Raw genomic sequence first — 19,987 nt, 5'->3', positions numbered from 1 at the left:
GAGTCCAGCGAACCACAGTGAGTGCCACTGTGGTTTGTTTGTTTGTTTTTCTAGTTGCCAAACTGAAGTCTTTCTAACTCAGGATGACTTGGCCTGAAAAAAAGGGGTGTGCCATCACTCAGTTTGGGAGAGCAATCTTTATTAGGAGATTTGAAGAATGTTGTTGTCACTTGTTACTTGCTCAAAAGGGCTGCAAGCAGAATAATTTTGATAAATATCTTCTTGTTCTCTACAAAGGTCCACAGTTTGTTCATCAAATGACCGAGTTACAAATACATGATCATTTTCATCACTACTGCTTTGATCTTCATCTGCTTTTCTTCTCTCTTTCTCTGCTCCTCCTGTTTGTTCAGTGTGATTTCTTTGGTGTTCAGTCTCTCAGAATCCATATCTTTTGTCACTGACGTCATCATCTTCATCACAGATTGTTAGAGTCACTGAAAGACAACAGAGCAGATTTCTGTCATGTGGACATCATATTCAAAACAAAGCTGTTGTTTTTTCATGTAATATATTGTTTGTTCTGGTGAGCACAGACTTCTGTTGTGGACGTAGCCCAGCTGTGTTTGCCTCCTTCTCCTGAGCACCAGGAAGACCACCAACAAGACCAGCAGGAGCAACAGGACCACAGTAACTGCAGACAAGACCAGCCGCATCCAAGGAACTAAGAGAGAAAAGGTTTTTGTCAAATATGCAAGATAGAAAGTGGTTCTGCATGAGTTATTGTTGTCCCTGCATCTTTGACTCAGGGTTTTGGGGATGTTTTGGTTTTCTCTACTTTTTTATTTTTGATTATCTTTGAATCGTTCTTATTGATGTATGTATGTATGCTTTATCTACCTAAGCCTGATACAGGATTAGGGTAATGGTTTACATTCAAGCTCCACTACCTGCTATTTATTGTATTATGTTTACTTTCCTTGTGCTTATGAATTTCTTGTTATCTGTGCCTTAAGTTCCCCATTTTAGGTAATGCTTTAGTTTATTAACCCCTGTTTACGTTCCTGTTCTGGTCCTTCTATCTTGTCTTCTAATGTTATAATCTTTGTTTTATCTATTTTTCCAATTCAGTAAAAGGACTAGATGTTACAATCTCTGATAATGCATTGCTTTAAATGAAGAGAAGCTTGAGGGATGGCTGTTATGAGGAAAGGCCGCCCAGGAACTGCGATGCTGCAATGACAGGATGATCTGACTTGAGCTTCAGCGTTTGTGCAATTTGCAACAAATTGTGTGATGCAGACTTTTCAATTTTCAATTCTGCTCCTGAAAGTGAAACTCTTACAACTACATATCCCTTTAGCTAACCCACCAAGAAAAAAAGCAATGGAAATTTTTTTTGTTTGCATTTCTTTCTTTTTTGTTTGTTTGGTTTTTGCCTGTCCCGTTTGGTTTTGTTTGTCTGAAGGCCAACAAAGATACCCAACGGATTTACTTTACCAAGTGGATCATCACGGCTTTGCCATATTGGTCCAATTGATCAACTTTTGTTGTTATTGTCATTTATTTTATTTTATTTTTATTTTCAGTTGTTACAGATGGGACAGACATGGCTGGGGGATAGGAAAAGGAGAAAGAGAAAACAGAAAAAATAAGAGAAAACAAGCAAAAAAGAAAGCAGCATAGTAAACACAACACCATCTCATTAATCCAGCTAAGTGTAAATAACAGTAAATACTAAATAATGATTGTTGTTGTGCAGCACGCAGGACCGACAGCGCACAATGTGCTTTGAGGTATCAGCCAAGGAAGATGTGGTTTGTGTCTATGAACAGTTAACACCCGTGTGTACACCTGTGTGCACACCTGTGTGGATCAGTGCGCTTGTATTCAAAAGGTTTCTCCGTGTAATGATCTGCTAGAGGGTGTGGGGAGCCATAGCCTCGTCCCCCAGGGCATGAAGCAGGCATGGAGGAGATCCAGGCCCCAGACTTCCAGAGGCCCCAGAGTGCAAGAGCCCAAGGAGGACCACTGGTTTGCATTTCTTATTGACTTGGGTCAGTAATAGCCACAATCAATATTTTTTTTAAGACCCTATAGTTTTTAAAAACTGCCATCACCAGTGTGTGAATGTGTGTGTGAATGGGTGGATGACTGGATATGCAAAGCGCTTTGGGGTCCTTAGGGACTAGTAAAGCGCTATATAAATACAGGCCATTTTAAAATATTGATCTCTACCAAATAGTTGAGATGTCACTTAATGGTTTACCTATGAAATGTAATGTTAATACAAGTACAGTAGAAAATACAGTTGAAAAAAGTCAATTCTGTCCATATGCTACTTATTTGCAGGGATGAGTGATGAGCATGAAATGGTGATCTTTGCGTTGGACTCTTTGCTACATCCTATAACAGATGAAAGACGCATGAACCCACAGGCATTGCTTAGAAGGCTGACATATTTGTTGTCAAACCTTTTTACTGCAATCAGACCTTCTTCAGACCTCCATGGCCCTTCTTCATTAGGTCTTTGCCTGCCATCAGGGGAGCTCCACCCAGTGCAGTTTGGTCATAGAGTACCAGTGCACCTGACACCCAAGGAGGAGTGCAACTTCTGGACCAAGCTGAAACTTGTGAAGAGCTGTGGTTCTTTTATGGGTTTGCACAATGTTTTTTACAACTTTGGCTTCTAGAGGTAGCTTCTGTTCCTCTACACTGAGGGAAGCATTGAAGAATGTGGATCTGCCTTACGGCACCAAGTTATCGATAATCCAGATGAACTTGGCAGAACAATTTAAAACCCCACTCAAACAGTTTGTTGGCAATATATTGGCGGAGAGTGGCAGCCCTTGTGGCTTCATGTGAGACCATGACCTCAAACACACTGTGCTTGAAAGTGGATGGTATCAGGAGACACCACTCACGAATCCACCACTGGCGCATGTGGTTATGAGCCATTCAATTGTTCAGCGCCCATCTAGTACTTGTAAAGTATACAATTATAATTTTGACAACTTAGTAATATTAATTTACCAGCTAGTGTAATTTAGTTAAAAGGTAATTAGTTGTGATATTTGTAATTTTCACATGTTACTCTTGATTTTTACCATATTATTCTTTTTAATTTTGTAACTTTCTGAGTTTTCCATATTAACTCAGAAAGTTACAAAAATTACTTACTGTGGAAATTCTTTCAGCATATTCTTGCTATGCTAACACTTAATGTGATTTATCAACAGCAGTGGATAAACAAAATGGGTCCAGATGTGTTTATTTTATGGCAAATAATACATTTAATAACATTTAGGTTAATGTTAGCATTAGCACCATAAAGTGACAAATTTTGAGCACAAAAAAATGATTACACATTAAGAATTTTTTTTATGTTATCAAGTCACATAAATCTGTTCAGTAAGTCCTCTAACACTATCACATATCCAAAACATTATACCTTCCTACCTTAGTTTAATCAAAAACACTCAAAATATGTTAGGTGGTTTTTTGGTTTCTCACTTCCTGGTTGGGAGAGGGATAAGAAGAACCAAGTGACATCTGGTGGATTATTTCAGCACTGCATACCTTTTTTTTTTTTTTTTTTTTTTTTTTTTTTTTTTAAATGACATCAGAAACAGCAGTATGCGACATTACGTGATGGCAGAGCTTCAGTTCATCCTTTGTCATTTTTTTTTTAAATAAATAGGACAGGGGGAATGAATGAGAGAAAGAGGGGGAGAGAAAGAAAGAAAACCAAAGGGGAGAAGAGACGGTGAGAAGGGGGGGGAAGAGAGAGAAAAAAAAAAAAAGAAAAAAAAAAAAAACAACTCCTGGGTCACCTGTATGGAGAAAAAAAACAAACAAACAAAAAAAACAAACAGAGGAGACAGCAAACAACAAAGAGCAACATAATAATAGAGAAAACAAAGCACCATCCCAATAAACTAGCTAGTCATAGATATCAATAGTTACTAAATAATAAACGATATTGTGCAGCACGCAAGATAGACAGCGCACAGTGTGCTTTGAGGCAGCAGCCAAGAAAGCTTTAGTCCGCGTCTGTGAATACCCATGTGTGCATACCTGTGTGGATCAGCATGCTTGCATTCCAAAGGTTTCTCCATGTAATGATCTGCTAGGGAGTGTGGGGGGGCCACAGCCCCGTCCTCCAGGGTGTGAAGCGGGTATGGAGGAGATCAAAACTCCAGACATCCAGAGGCCCCCAGAACACAAGAGACCATGGAAGACCAACAGAGGGGCAGCCGCGCCACTGTTCCAGTAAGAGCTGAGGAGAGTCCCAGATGAGGGCTCGCCCAGCAGCCGCGGAGCAGAAGTCAGGGGGAGTTGCAGTGACGCGCCCGTGAGCTCCGCCGGCAGCCAGCTGTGCCTGAGTGACCGAGCCCCAGGCCGAGAGGCCGGGGGCACCCCACCTCCAAAGGGGCCCGAGCGAGCCCCAGGCCCCAGGCCCCGACAAGCGGCCGCCAAGGAGTGAGCCGGTGTGTACCCGGACGCCCACCCCCAGACACAAAGCACTGCATACCTTAACTAAGTAGTAGAGATGGCTCAGTTAGTTGGAGTGAAGTTAGGCACTCTTCTTATTGAAATATAAATGTGCTCGACCATTTGGTTGAGCAGGTTGTTAAAGTGATATGCCATAAGGCCAGCTGCAAAAATACTCCTGTTCACAATTTTCAGTTACAAAACACTGAGCCTCTTTAGTAATTCCAGCAGCTCATTAGGCTTTCTTAAAGTCAGCAAAGAGGCACAGAAAAGAAGATCAGACACCAGCGATCGAGGACAGACGCAACAACATTGTCATCCCCTATGTAGCCGGTGTATCAGAGAAACTCAGGAGAGTTTTCTCCAAGCATGACATCCCAGTGCATTTCAGACCCAGCAACACGCTCAGACAAAAACTGGTTCACCCGAAAGACAAAACTCCAAAACATAGACTTAACAATGTGGTGTATGCTGTACAGTGCAGCGAGGAATGCCCAGACCTCTACATTGGAGAGACCAAACAGCCACTTCACAAACGAATGGCACAACATAGAAGAGCCACCTCCACAGGACAAGACTCAGCAGTCCATCTGCATCTTAAGGATAAAGGACACTCTTTCGAGGATGCCAATGTTCACATTTTGGACAGAGAGGACAGATGGTTTGAAAGAGGAGTGAAAGAAGCCATCTATGTCCACTGTGAGCGACCATCTTTGAACAGAGGCGGTGGTTTACGACACCAACTGTCTGCCATCTATAATCCAGTTTTGAGTTCCCTCCCCAGACGCCTTAACGCCCACTCACATCCTGGGCCATCTGACCTCAGGAATTCGCATGATAAGGTGGGGCCAGGTTTCACAATGAACACACCCGAAACTCTGGCTGATTGGGACCCACGCCCAATTTCACACCTTGGCTCAGGCGATTAGAGGATCATCAGGGGGTCCTTTTGTCCCTCTGTGGGGGGAAACTCCCACTAGGTTTATATCTGGGACTCTCCACCATTTGACCTTAGAACTGAAGAAGCTTCTCGGATGAGAGGTGAAACATCTTCAAGCAACTTAAAGAAATACTAGACTATCTCTTTACCCTCTCATTTCCCCTAAAGTTGTTATAGTTCACTTAAACTAACTAAATAATAAAACCTGATGTGAAAAATGAAAATTTCATTTCAAAAGACTACCTGACAGAAGCCTTGATAAGAGCTGTACCATCTAATTGCAATGTAATGCAGGCAAATAAAACTTTTCTTTTTACTTATTGTTATTGTTTCTTCAAAAAGCTCTATAGTTGACAGTTATTGTGTAGATTAATAATTACTTTTTTGAATTGTATACTACAGGTTTTTGACTGAGCTTCTTGGAAAGTAAAAGAGAGCTGCCTTGAGCTCTGAAAATGTGAACAGGCTAGTTTGTCTAAGTAACTGGCTGAAAGAGATGGACAGTAAATGAGCATGGCGGTACTGTGAGTCCAGAGGATTTGTTATTTTTGCACTAAAATGTTCGATGATCACACTATTTTAGCCTAATGTACAAAATAATTTTGGCTAAGGTTCCTCTGAGTTTAAAGGTGAAGCTGGTCAAATAACCAATACCATTTTGAAAATGTACTTGAAGCACTTTATTTTTAGGTCTGCCCAATTTTGTCCAGAGACTTTTTTTTTTTCTGTGATTTAAATTGAAATGCAGTTTAAAGACTTTTTTCGGGAATTAAAAGAGCTCGAGTTTACAATGTTCATGCCCATGTCTAATATTTAATTCTGTCTCCCACTATTAAAAATTAAAAAAACTAAGTTTTTGAAATAAATCAAAAATAACTGAAATTAAAAGACCCGATTTTTTTTTTTTTTGGTATTGTTTGTTTGGTAAACTTTCAAACAGAGAAAATCCATAAGGGAAAAATAGGGAATAGAGTGGCCAGTGTGCACAATATGTTGTTCTAATTTTTAATACATAAATTCAATAGTATACTTACATTTAATGATGACAGTAATGGGTGCTGTTGCAGTAGAACTCAATGTCCGTGTGGACACTGTGACATACACACAGCTGTAGTTGCCTTGGTGTTCATACTCAGCTACAGGGAAACTAAAGGAGGCTGCGTTGTTGACTGCTGGCTTGCTGTCTGGGATGTTGGAGTCAGAGAAGATGAGGATGAAACGTCCACTGGAAAAACTGGAGTTAATGGAGCAGGTGAAGACAAAACTGTAACCCCTGGTGATCTCTGCACCTTCAGGACCCCAGACCAGACCTGCACCAGGAGAGGTCAGGGAGATGCTGGGTGTCTGCAGTCTCACTGGGGAATAAAAGGTACCAGGATTAAGAAGGAAGCAGAATCAAACACAACACTTAGTTTCTTGTTTACACATTTAGCAGTTATGGACCAGCATTAACATTTTTTGTTATGCTTCTTATGATTTAATGAATGAATATTCACTCTTTTAGGTCTTTGCAAACTCTAAATTTGATTCTTTCATTGCTAAACGCTCCACAGTCTCCAATAACTAACCTCTAATACTGTCCGATTGCTCCTTGCTACAGTGGGCTTTGAGAGCATTTTTGATAATGGCCAAAAATAAAGAAAGCAGTAAAAATATCAGATAAATAAAGTGACTAAAAACTATAAAGTAAACATTTTTGTCTTTAATACATTGTTTTTATATACAACAATTAACTAAGTTTAAAGCTACGATTGAAAAACTCTTTCAGTAACTTTGTTACAGTTTTTTTTTAAAAAAAATCAAAGGACCAATGATAAAAATGAAAATGCAGTAATCTCTTATTTTACGTCACTGTTATTCGTATCGGCTTTGTTCCAAGAGTTACTCCATACTTGTATTTGTTATTTTTAACCAGCAACAGAGAGTCTGACCGAATCACTTAATGGGGAACTGAATTCACGACATGAGCCTCTTTTCTTATACTGACACTGCTACAATCCCTCGTTATCAAAATCCACGTTAGGAATATTAAAGGTAGCAGAGTTTGTGTTGGAGGTTTAATCCGATTACTTTTTTTTAAGTAACGGGTAAAGTAAGGGATTACTATTGCAAAAACGGTAATTAGATTACCGTTACTTTCCCGTAGGAACGCTGCATTACTGCGTTACTAAAACCATGGTCGTGTCCAAATTCATGGGCTGCATCCTCCTGAGGACCCGGCCTTCGCGGTCTACGTGGGCCGGGTCCTCAGGAGGTCGGGTAGGCCGGAAGTAAACAGCCGTGGAATTGGACGGTCTAGCCTCGGTGTCTCGGTGGAGTTTAATAAACTCGGCCGTCTGCTCCTTGTTATCTAAAATATAACAGGACACTGGAGTAAATTCTCGACCATCTCACACTTCTGTTTAATCAGTTTTCTGTTTGATGTTTATTCAGCTGTGTGAAAACCAAGGAGGAACCCACCCGAGGGATTAATAAAGTTTTATTTTATCTAATTTAATCTAATAACTTTAATCTCAGCCAAACAGATTTACTCACGAACAAACAAAACACTGAAAAAAGCCAAACAAGAACATTTTTAGGTTGTCTAAGTGACTTATATATTACGTTTAACCTGAGTAGTGAAAGTCTGCGGTGATCTGAAAATGATGTGCTGGGAGTTGTGCCGTTCTCGGCCGCATCACTAACCCTCGAGTTCCCGGCTAGCTATCGAGCTGGTGGGTAAGAGACGTCTCCGAAAATGTTGAAGCACTTTTGCAAATATGCGATATCTTGATAAACCGAGCAGATATTTGAAGTTTACACAGCTACATTCTCGCCTGAAAATATGTTAAAAGTTTATTTTAGAATAGAATTAGAATAGAATTAAACTTTATTGTCATTGCACATGCACAGGTACAGGGCAACGAAATGCAGTTTGCATCCATCCAGAAGTGCTTTAGTGATATAGATATATTACAATATATATTAGCAATAATATAGATATGTGAGTATATTACAGAAATGGGTCTATTATGGTATGTTATAATGTACACGGTATGAAGTATGTTGTGAATATTCTTTTTGTGACCCAGAAAGATTAATAAGAGTAATTTTAAAACTTAGTAGCGGCCGCCATTGTTGGAAACTGGAATTGGCTGGGCCGCGCTATGAATTCTGGGATATGGTGGGCCACGAAGGACACACCCGACCCATCCTTCAAATTCGGGGAAAAGGAGGACGCATTTGTCGGCTGCATTTGGATTTGGACAGCCTTCGGCGCATCGCTGTGACGTAATCGGTCTACAAATGCGCCCTCAGGAGGATGCAGCCCATGAATTTGGACACTGTCGCTACCTGATCCGTACTGGAAACCCGATCCGTACCCCGCATGCGCAAATCTTATGTCACTTCCTCTCTTTGCCAACATTGCAACATTCAATATATTTGAATGATACGGTTAGCTTTCAGTTAGCTCCTAGCATTTCTCAACAGCTCTGCCTCCTTTTCGACTGCCCGGGACATTTAAACAATGGATAATCCGTATACAAAGAAATTCATGCTTTTCTCCTCAACAGAGAGCGTTCCCCGATTGAACAACAGCGCCGTAAAATAAGAAGAATGGCAGGTGAAAATAGAGCAAAAGGACCGCTAGGTCTTTGATGTTATTTATTTTCTGCTGTGTTTTACTTGCATCTATTTGAAAGAGTGAGTGTAAACACAGAAAAAATATTTTATGTGCTGGAATGTGTAGAAAATAGGTTTAAATATTAAACAAATTTCTTCCAGTCAGTGAATGTTGCATATAATTACATTTTTGCTTGATGCATAAAGTTAAAAGATTAAAACTAATAAAACAAGTTTTAAAAAGAGACTTTTCCATTTGATTACATTTTGTATGATGGATTATGCAGAAAAAGTAGAATTGGGCTGAAAGATCTATCGCTTTATCACCTATTCAGGTTGTAAATCGTGTTTTTAAAAAGTAACTAAGTAATTAATTACTTTTGAAAATAAGTAATCAGTAAAGTAACGGGATTACTTTTTTGGGGAAGTAATCAGTAATTAATTACTGATTACTTTTATTCAAGTAACTTGACCAATACTGCTCGTGAATGAACCCTGAATTTGACTCAGAGTGAACGATCCACCTAAAACCTGAGTTGAGACTGAACATGTGATTTCAACAGTCTGACCCCAGGTCACCTCACCAACAGGGCAAATGGAGATACGAGGTTTTGGAAACCTCACTGAAAAAATATCAACATATCAAAGCATTATCTCACCAGGTTACTGATTCTATTATTGAAAGAAGAGAATGAAACAAACAACTTGGCAAAGTGGATTTTTTTTCTTACCAGTGAGTCTGACAGGGGAAGAGCTGAACCTTCGACTTATTTTCATGTACTGACACTGGTACAGTCCATCATGATCAAAGTTCACATTTTGAAGATTGAATGTAACAGAGCTTGTAGAGGATGGTTTAGTCTGACTGAATGAGCCTGAAGTCTTCTGGAGGATAAAAGTTCCACCTGAGAACTTATCTGAGACTGAGCAATTGATTCTGACGTCCTGACCCCAGGTGACCTCATTACTGTACAAGGAGATGGTGGGCTCAGGGGGGGTTTCTAAAAAAAAAAAAAAAAGATGTAGTATTAGATAAAACAGGACACAGTCGAGTTCAGATCAGATAATATTAGTGGCTACGATATTGGCTAATGGCTTAGCTGATACCGTTTTGTGTCTGCAAATGACAAATCTCTGCAGCTAAATACCAGACTACTGTTTTTTTTTTCATGCTGTATCTGATTTAGTGTCTGCTGGCAGTTATGTGCAGTACTGTCACTGCTGGTTATGGTTACACTATCTCCAGCCTCTCGTATACACACAGAAAAATGAGGCAGGTGTGCTCTCTCCTGAATACCACAATAATATGTACTGCCTCCTTCTCTTCTCCAATACACTGCGACCTCTTGGTTTCTCTCCCTGGACATCTTCGACATATGATCAATGACCATTAAGTCAAATTATAAAGAAAAAACATCAGATAAACACTCACTGAAACTGATCATGAGCTATAACAGTGTAGAGCAGGCTGGTGATGGTTTAAACTTCTCTGATTAGTTACTGGCACTAATTTTACAGACTTTAACTGCTCTTTTCATTCTCTCATCTCATATTTCCTTTTTCTCACAATATCTTGAGGGGGTTAGACAGAAACTTTTTTGACCTTGCTTCTATCTTATGAATGTTTCAGGTTATTGCTGCTAAAGGAGGTTTTTAAATTAGAGTGCACACATTGTAATGATGCTTTTTAAAAAAGTAAGATAAGCAAAATATGATGGAATGAGAACAAACTAGAATCTAAGTTTTAACTAATACATGAAAAAACCCAGTTGTGACACCACCGCAGACTTTGGAAACAGTTTTCTTACCTGAACAGACCACACCAGCGTCTTCACTATGGCTACAGTCGTGTGTCCTAAGTCCTCTGTGACGACAATCATTTAGAGAAGTTTCACTTCCTGAACAGTCCACATCATCAAGCATGATAGTCCCTGTACCTTGACCAAAGTAAGCAGACCCAAGAGCCTCCAGTGCTATCCCACAGTTCAGCTCTCTACAGACCACCTCAGCATCTTTTAAGTCCCAGCCATCATCACACACTGTTCCCCAGGAGGTGTAACGGTAAGAGTAAGAGTAGGAGTTATAGTAAGACTTATAGATTTCAACCCTTCCAGAGCACCGAGTGGACCCATTTCCAGCTAATCTGAGCCGACCTATGAGGAAAAAGAAAATATGAACTATATTGCAAAAATGGCTTTAAATTAAAAATGCAAGTATGACAGGTTAGAACAGACTGACCTGCAGAAGGTGAAGGTGAGACCACGAGATAAACAACTATGGGAAAATTAAACCATGGAATGTTATCAAGACATAAAGTTATTCAGTCTAAAAATAATTTAAGAAAAGTTGTAAAGTTATCCAGACTGTCTCTGTGATAAAGAAAAGTATTAAACATTATGGAAAATCTGTTTTACCGAAGATCAAGAAGTGCAGCGCTCTCTTCTCTCTGCCCTCCATGACTGAGAAGAAAGGCTGCTGCTTCGTGTCATTTATGAGAACAGATGACAGAAAACTGAACTAAAACCTGTGGTTTACAAAAGCACTTTGCACTGGTTATCCTTCTGAAACACTTCTCCTTTTGATTTCTTTTTTTTTCTTACATGAAGTAACAGAGCACTAATACTGAACAACTCTGAAATTTAGAGCACCAAAAGAAACTGCAGCACTCAAACAACACATTTAATAATAATAATAATGGATTGCATTTATATAGCGCTTTTCGGGGCCCTCAAAGCGCTGTACAATTCCACTACATTTACCAGGTCTGGGCTTAAAAATAAATATAAAAATGTCCTTTTATATGGATCTGAGTGCTTAATTGTAAGTAACGGTCTAACATCCAAGAAAGCAGGCAGATAATGGATTACAGATCTTCCTTATAGAACCAACGCATAAGCTTATTTTGACGAGTCTCTTTTTCAGGCACCATACAAAAAGCAAAATGAACAAAACAAAACAAGAAGGAAACAAGAATAGATTTAAAAAACAAGTAAAATACATAGTAGGTGCTAAACATACACATGACACAAACACATGAACAAATCAGACAGACTCAAATGCCAGCGGGAAATACGTTTTGAGTCTAGTTTTAAATGACTCAGTGGAGGGAGCACATTTGACTATGAGGGCAATGCTCTTCCACAGGTCAGGGACAACCACAAGAATGCAGGTCTCTTTGACTTTAAATACAGAGCAGAGAACAGTCAGAAGCATCTGCTCAGCTGATCAGAGGGACCTGGAAGCTGAACAGGGCTGCAAGTGGCCAAAGATGTAGAAAGCAGCCAAACCATGACGGGTTTTGTAGACAAACAGGAGAAACTTGAAAGTGATTGTAAAACTAACTGGCAACCACTGGAGAGAAGTTAAAACAGCTGTAATATGATCTCTTTTTGGGGTGTCTGTGAGGAGCAATATTTTGAACAAACTGGAGACGGGACAGGAAGGTCAAGTGAGAGGAAATGAGAGATGTAAAAATCACAGTTTTAATGTTGGAAAAAAAGAAAAAGGAAAATACAAAAACTAAGCAGGGCAGAAACAGACAAACAGACAGACACCACTTCCACAAAGGGGGAGAAAAGAACAGAGGGAGACGCAGACAATATATATGCAATAGGGAATTGGCACAGAGCGGATACACCTGGGAAACACAGTTAGGGAACATAACCTGGCTGACCAGACAAAGGAAGCAAAACTGAACATCTCACACACGACTATAGAGCTCTAATCATCTGCAGCAGTAACACTGATCCATAGAACACTGACGGGGAACATTTCTTTTTACACTTTTAAGTGTACTGAAGTGTTTTCAAAATATTTTACTACTATTTCAGCTTGTCTTGTCAAGAACTAAAAGTCATAATCACTGCTTGCCTTGTCTAGCAATTATTCTGCATCAATAAATTGACACTAGTGAAAAAAAAAGCATCTTGAGATTTGGACCCTTTTTTTAATCATTAGGTAGGTAAAAACCCAAAATTTTATCTGCAAATGTCATCCTACCCACTTATAAGTAAAGCAAACAACATTTTCTAATTCTTAAAGAAATCAAAGATAGTTTTGATTTTCCACAGACATTTGACAGACAGGAGGTGGTTTGGTGGCAGGAAAGGAGAAGCTAGTGTGTTGCAAGTTTCACAGTGCAATTATGTGATTTTGCATGCGTGGATATGGGAACTGCAAAGTAAGTAAATTAGGTGGAAATGAACATTTTTTTTCTTGATATGACCTATGTGAACTATCACAAAAAGATAGCTGATAGCTATCTTTAAATGTATTCTGATGGGTTTAGATTTTGTTATTGTCATTTGTATTTAGAAATATTTAACCATATATGCTTAGAGGTGTATAATCATTTGTAGATTGAAAGAATGTCTCATCCTAGGAGGTCTGTAACAACTCTGTGTAGCATGAAGGGGGAGTGCGTTCACTCCCTCTACAGAGTGTTCTGGCGTAGATCACACCTCCTAGGAGAGGTCGTATCTTCTCTTGCTGATATATGGTATAGCAAACACACGTATATCTGTTTAAGTATAAGAGCCTTTTGTTCAGATGGACCCGCTCCTGGCACCAGCGTTTGGGGAGTCTTCACAGGGTCACACCTTGACCTCACACACACACACACACACACACACACACACACACACACACACACACAGTATTCTTTGTTCACATGTATACCTATGTAAATAATAAATGTTTTATGGGGGTGAAATGAAGAAGGTGATGACGAGGAACTGACCTTTACTGATGTCATAGAAGCTCTTTCAACCGCATCTGGTGATGCACAGTTTAGCCTCCCTCCACACTGCAGATGTGCATCACACACAATTAACTTGATTTCAGATTTCGATGTTGATAAACGTCTAAATTCCTGTGCAGACACCAAGGCTGTATATAGGAGTAGCATTGCAAAATGTTCTCCTCTTTGGACTAGAACAAGTCGATCAACATTAGCCTCTGAACAGGTGGAGGAAGTCAGCCGCAGCAAACTAATGGTACCAACATCCACAAGTTGGAATTCCCTGTATGAGGCCATTTCCAGAATCATCACAATTTCCTTGAATGAACTTAATGCCCTGTGTGTAAAACTGTTTTTCTGCCTTGTTTTTCTGTTGTGGTATTTAGCCTAACAAACGGCTCGCATTTTGTTAACCTTCAGTTTTTTCCTCCTGGCTGATCAGTCATGACAAAATGCAGATGTATTGACTAAACTAAAACAGTACATAAATATAGCAAACGGTAAATAAATGGGCCATTATTATTGCTACTCCCCCTGGTGAAAACATGGTAAATGGCCTGCATTTGTATAGCGCTTTTCTAGTCCATAGGACCCCAAAGCGCTTTACACTACATTCAGTCATCCACCCATTCACACACTGGCGATGGCAAGCTACATTGTAGCCACAGCTGCCCTGGGGCGCACTGACAGAGGCAAGGCTGCCGGACACAGGCGCCACCGGGCCCTCTGACCACCACCAGTAGGCAAACACGGGGTTAGTATCTTGCCCAAGGATATTTGGCATGCAGCCAGGGTGCAGCCTGGGATCGAACCACCAACCTTCTGATTAGTGGCTGACCTGCTCTGCCACCTGAGCTACAGCCACCCAAACATATGTACAGTTTGACTTTTTGTTCGCTTAAAAAATGAAAAGTGTCACGGACCCGGTTCCGGGGACTCGGGGTCCGTGAGCAGTGTGGACTATAACCTCTACTTTACTATAGTTAAGGTGTGTTACCTTAGTTTAGTTCCTTGAGTGTTTTAAAGTTTAGATGTCTTATTTTTCTTATATTCAGTTTGGCTCTGTGAATTTTTTCCTCGATTTTATTCTTTAAAATGCTGAGTCTACATTTTTTGCTAGTTTCCCTTACTGATGATTTGTGGAGTGCTTAGTTCCCTCTGCGTTCCCTCTCATTTCCTCCATCTGTCTCATCTTGCTGTTTGTCCTTGTCTTCCACTGTTTCCTTGTATCTATGTGCACACTTATGAGTCAGGCAGCTAATCAGTGGCTCCTGTGCGCTTGTCTTTGGAGGTTTTCTGGTTTTGATTACAGCCACTGCTCACTGGAGAAACTATAGTAATGCAACTCATGCATTTCAAAAACTATAGTATTGGAATGACTTGATTCACGGCATTATGCTTATTTCAATTTTACACAGCCTCCTAAATTGGAAATAAGGTTGCCTTACTTTCCTCTGATTAAAAAGATCACTTGTTTTATTTTAATTTTGATAAATTTCAGTGTTTTAAAAGTTTAAATGGATTTAGTCATGCACAGAAACACAACAAACTCTTTGTCACTAAATCATAATTAGTAAGCCTGACTATGACTCTTTTTAGCTGACAGTTTGCTGCCTATTACAGCCTGGTTTTAACAGATAGCAATCTTGTATTTAGCTCGCCCAGTTACAGTCAAAGCACCACAAACATGTTCAGCAGTTATATTACATAAAAAAACCCTGTGAATACTGTGTGTTTGAGATAATTTTAGAGGTTTGTTCTCCTTCCAGGCTTCTTGAGACTTGGAGCCATGTTTTATTCATTTGATGGGTAAAAACTCTCAAAGCTCTAATATTTTATTTGTAAATGTAAATGTCATCTTACACACTCATGACTTAAACAACACCATGTTTAATTCTTAAAGGGTTAGATAACGTGTTGTCTCTGTCTCTGGGCAAAGAAGTTAAGACAAACAGTTTTGATTTCCCAGACAAAGTTAATAAAGAGAAGATGGTTTGGCTCCAGGAAAGTGGAAGCTAGTGGTTAAAAGTTACACAGTGAAACTACTTGGCTGTGTATTTGTAAATATGAGTGTGTGTATATACTGACGTTTGTGGCTAGTGATGTTGTGAGCAACATAACTGACTTAATTTCTGTTCTTTCTGTGTCCATCCTTTACATTACTGCAATCTTGTGACTGCAGAGGCTAGCAGCTTTTCCTGGTAGTTTGGGCATTCACATGATGGATAAACTGCTGGTCTTTCACAGTAAAGTCATGCTGCCCTTGCTCTGCTTTCACAGATCTGAGATCAGTTACGATCTGCGATGTGTGTGGAACTACAACTAGCATTAGTAAATAAACAAACTTCAGTGATTTATCATTATAACACAGTAGTTTTCTCTGGCTAACTAGCTTGGCCAACATGTGTGATGTACAGAAGAAACAAAGTTGTTAGCAAGTCCATAGCAAGGGCTATACTAAAACTTATGTAAAAGATGTTTTATGGTGTTTTTATCACAACATGCTAACGTCAGCATGCTTTTATTACTTTATGCTGACATTAGCCTGCTTTATAAAGCCAACATCTGACATGTGACCTATGACTGAAGTGCTATATATTAAAATGATGTCTTTTATCATTTTTACCCACAGGATTGGAGGAGGATTGGCTGAAATCTGTGACTTCTATAAGCTGTAGAAACTTGAGATTTTAAGATCATGAGGTGTGTTTTTGCAAAACCTATTGGCATCATTGTGATGTTGAACGGCATCATATTGAAAAAATAAATACTGTGTTGCACAGCTCTCTCAGTGCCCCTTATATATTACCGTATTTTCACGACCATAAGACGCACTGTACTAAAAGGCGCAGTCTCAGTTATGTGTGCCATTACAGTATTTAACACACACATAAGGCGCACTGGATCATAGGGCGTATACAAGTACCGTATGCGTATTTAAAAATAAAGCGGGAGCAAACCTGAGTTCGGTACTCACATTTTTATTACCAGTAATCGTCATCATCAACAACACACAAGCATACAAGTGTGCGTATTTAAAAATAAAGCAGGAGCAAAACAAAGTTTGGTACTCACATTTTTATCATCAATCAAACCCATCGAAGTCCTCATCCTCTGTGTCTGAATTGAACAGCTGCGCTAAATCTCCATCAAACATGCCAGGTTCACTTTCTTCACTGTCAGAGTCACTTTCCGTGCCGTGCGGCTCCTCGGAAATGATGCTGGCTTTTGCGAAAGCTCGAACAACAGTGCCAGCAGACATGTTAGCCCAAGCATCTACAATCCATTGGCAAATTGTGGCGTAACTCGCCCGGCGCTGCCTTCCACTCTTGGTGGAACTGTGGTCTCCATCGGTCATCCATCGTTCCCAGGCCGCTCGCAGCCTTACTTTGAACGGGCGGTTCACACCGATGTCCAGCGGTTGGAGTTCCTTTGTCAGGCCTCCCGGAATGACAGCAAGCTCACAGTTCATTTGTTTCACTAGTTTTTTCACATCGGCTGTGAGATGGGCACGCATAGAGTCACAGATTAAGAGCGATGGTGATGCGTGGAAAAAACCACCTGGTCTCCTTACATACACCTCCCTCAGCCACTCTTTCATCATTTCCTCATCCATCCAGCCCTTTTCATTTGCCTTAATGATGATTCCTGCTGGAAACTTCTCTTTAGGCAAAGTCTTTCGCTTAAAAATCACCATAGGCGGCAGTTTCTGTCCATTAGCATGGCAGCTAAGCACAACAGTAAAAGAAGACTTTTCATACCCCGTTGTGCGTATCGCTACCGTGCTGGTCCCCTTCTTCTCCACAGTGTGACTCACCGGGATGTCAAAAGTGAGCGGGACCTCGTCCATGTTTGTGATGTGGCTGGGCTGGATGTGTTTGTCGGCGATGTGTTTGCTGCAGTAGGAGCGGAAGATGGCCAGCTTTTCCTTATAATCCGCTGGAAGTTGCTGCGCTACCGTAGTCCTGGTCCGGATGGAAAAATGGCACCGTTTCATAAAACGAAAGCACCAAGACGGACCTCCTTGGAAATGTTCAATGTTCATCTCTTCAGCTAGTGAAACTGCTTTTAGCCGAATGGTGACCGTCGAAACGCTTCTCCCGCTCGCTCTTTGCTCGATGATCCACCGCTCGAGTCTTTCCTCCAACTCGGGCCACCTCGCCTTATGTCCGCGGAAACTCAGCTGCGTTTTCTTGACCTGCCGGAGCTTGTTTTCTAGCTTCCTCCATTTGCGAACCATCGATTCATTAATCTTAAATTCTCTCGCGGCTGCTCGATTTCCATGTTCCTCCGCATAGCTGATGGCCTTCAGTTTAAACTGTGCTTCGTAAGCGTGTCTCTTTGCCATTTTCAGGGTTGTTAAAACAACGATGTTCCACATAATGCACATACCTGTCCTTTTAGACAGGTATGTGCGATTGTCCGGTATATACGATCAACGCCCACACTTCACCCTTTAGCGTTCTCATGGTGTTCTCTACTACGTCCTCCTTACAACACACAGGCGCACCGTACTTTTTGAAGAAAATCTAAGACTTTTAAGTGCGCCTTATGGTCGTGAAAGTACGGTACTTGACATGGTTTCTTGAAATTTTTTTTCATTGTCAGCTTTAACCTTTGGCACTAACAATAAAGGTCACCTTGAACCTGACCTGAACCTGACACATAAATTAAATCATCTCAAGCTGTTATTAGTATTTACAATAACATAAAATTGGAACATGATATCTTTAAATCTGTGGAAGCTCAGGAATGATTGAAAAATTCCTCCACAAGGGGAAAGTGCCAATGGGTAAGTTGTGCCACCCCTTGTTTCTAGGGAACCATAGAAGAAATTGGTCTGTCACCCCACATTCTTGAAGAGTCAACGATTTTCAGTCTTTCTTGGCTCTTGATGGAGGCGGTCGCATTTTCTCCTTCTCCCTCTCCCTTATCTTTCCTGCTTGGCTTCTCATGTCTTTTGTATAGTCTCGCCTCTCTCTAACCCTCAGAGAGTCTCCCAGACTTGTTCTCTAAAAATTTAAAGAAGAATTATGGATTTGACCAACTGGTCCCTTAACGAAATTGACAACTTCTTCACGATGAGAAGCCGATGATAGACCCATCGTCTATCATGTCGGCCAGCCTTATGGGATTTTGAACAGCTTTAGCCGCTTCTTGTTCTTCAATAAGCCAGGTCTGAACCAGCTCCAATCAGCCAGAACTCTGTTATCGTGGTTCCGAATTGGTAAATGTCATGCAATGTCCTCCATCGAGAGTGTCGCCAGACACACGACGCAACCCACCATCGAGTATCCAGCAGCAAACATCTCAGCAGGACAATCGGGCTCTCCCAAGCCCAGGTTTCTCGTCAAGAAGAAGTTGTAAATTCTGTACTCAGACTGTGTTTATTTAACGCAATATGGATCTAAGATCTTGGAGAAGCTCATGGCTCTGAAATGGAAATTGAGAGTCCTGGTGACCAGTGACGGACATTAGACCAACTGTAAAACTGGATGCAGTTTGTTCGCACTAACCAAAACAACCCCCCCCCCCCCCCGTATTGAGTATTATTCTGGGGGGAGCTCTTTTCTCTCCTCGTCTTTCCTCATGTTGTGCATTTTCCGTTGTTATACCTCTCTGACCTGTCTTCCCCATGTGATGTTTGCGTAATGTATGTATGGTCGGAAGGGTAAGATGGCGCTGGCATAAGGCAGGCAGCCTTAACCCAATTTCCTTCGGGGCCAACCTTCGGGATCAATGAAGTTTATAGAATTGATCTGAATTTTATTCATCCTGCAAAGAGGAGAGCCTCATTGCATGAGAATTAAGCATATTTACGTTCAAAAACATTTCACAAATGTTTGCTTTGGTGTCTAAACTATGAGTCTATACACCTAGCATGATGTTAGCTCAAAACTGCTGGATGATGCCTTTTTTGGTGGGGTTGGGGTAAATCGTGCCAAGGGACCTGGGTTGTTGTGCCACTGGCTTATAAATGAAACATATTATTTTATTGTAATTTTCCATTGTACTTTTCTGTCATGGTTCTGGGTCATTTGACCCAGGGTTTTGTGTTTATTATTATTGTGATCTTGTGTTCCAGTTTATTTTGATTAAATGTTTGGGTTTAGACTTTTTAGTTCTTAGGGTTTTGGTTCTGTGCTCCCTCTGCTTAGTGTCTGCCCATGCGTTCCCTCTTTTCTCTGTCTGTACCATGTCTGAGTTCAGTCTGTGGGTTTCCTGTTTTACTTTGAAGGTCTGTGTCTTATGTCAGTGTTTTCAGTTTTGTG

The 19,987-nt window shown here is 40.5% G+C and overlaps 1 protein-coding gene across 1 annotated transcript; it reads right to left on the bottom strand.

The window, feature by feature from the left end:
• Positions 1 to 378: 378 nt before the first annotated feature.
• On the bottom strand, positions 379 to 11,434 carry LOC146625168 (uncharacterized). Its single transcript, XM_085362681.1, has 7 exons — positions 11,392 to 11,434; positions 11,216 to 11,251; positions 10,786 to 11,130; positions 9,709 to 9,978; positions 6,409 to 6,729; positions 539 to 664; positions 379 to 437 (listed from the first exon to the last, which is right to left on the bottom strand). Exons 1-7 carry the CDS (start codon positions 11,432 to 11,434, stop codon positions 379 to 381), a joined length of 1,200 nt encoding a protein of 399 aa, XP_085218807.1.
• Between the last annotated feature and the right edge of the window lie 8,553 nt (positions 11,435 to 19,987).

Source organism: Diplotaxodon limnothrissa, linkage group LG9 (genome assembly GCF_057381915.1).
Source record: "Diplotaxodon limnothrissa isolate DT_005_m linkage group LG9, D_limnothrissa_male_GT1.1, whole genome shotgun sequence".
NCBI lineage: Eukaryota > Metazoa > Chordata > Actinopteri > Cichliformes > Cichlidae > Diplotaxodon > Diplotaxodon limnothrissa.
Note: the sequence above shows the minus strand (reverse complement) of the source record. Positions and strands in the feature narration are given on the sequence as shown.

Coding starts and splice junctions, on each gene's coding strand:
- LOC146625168 (XM_085362681.1), bottom strand. CDS start 11,434: ATGGAGGGCAGAGAGAAGAGAGCGCTGCACTTCTTGATCTTCG. Junction 11,252..11,391: donor GCTGCACTTCTTGATCTTCG/GTAAAACAGATT, acceptor ATTTTCCCATAG/TTGTTTATCTCGTGGTCTCA. Junction 6,730..9,708: donor TTCCCCTGTCAGACTCACTG/GTAAGAAAAAAA, acceptor TTTATTCCCCAG/TGAGACTGCAGACACCCAGC.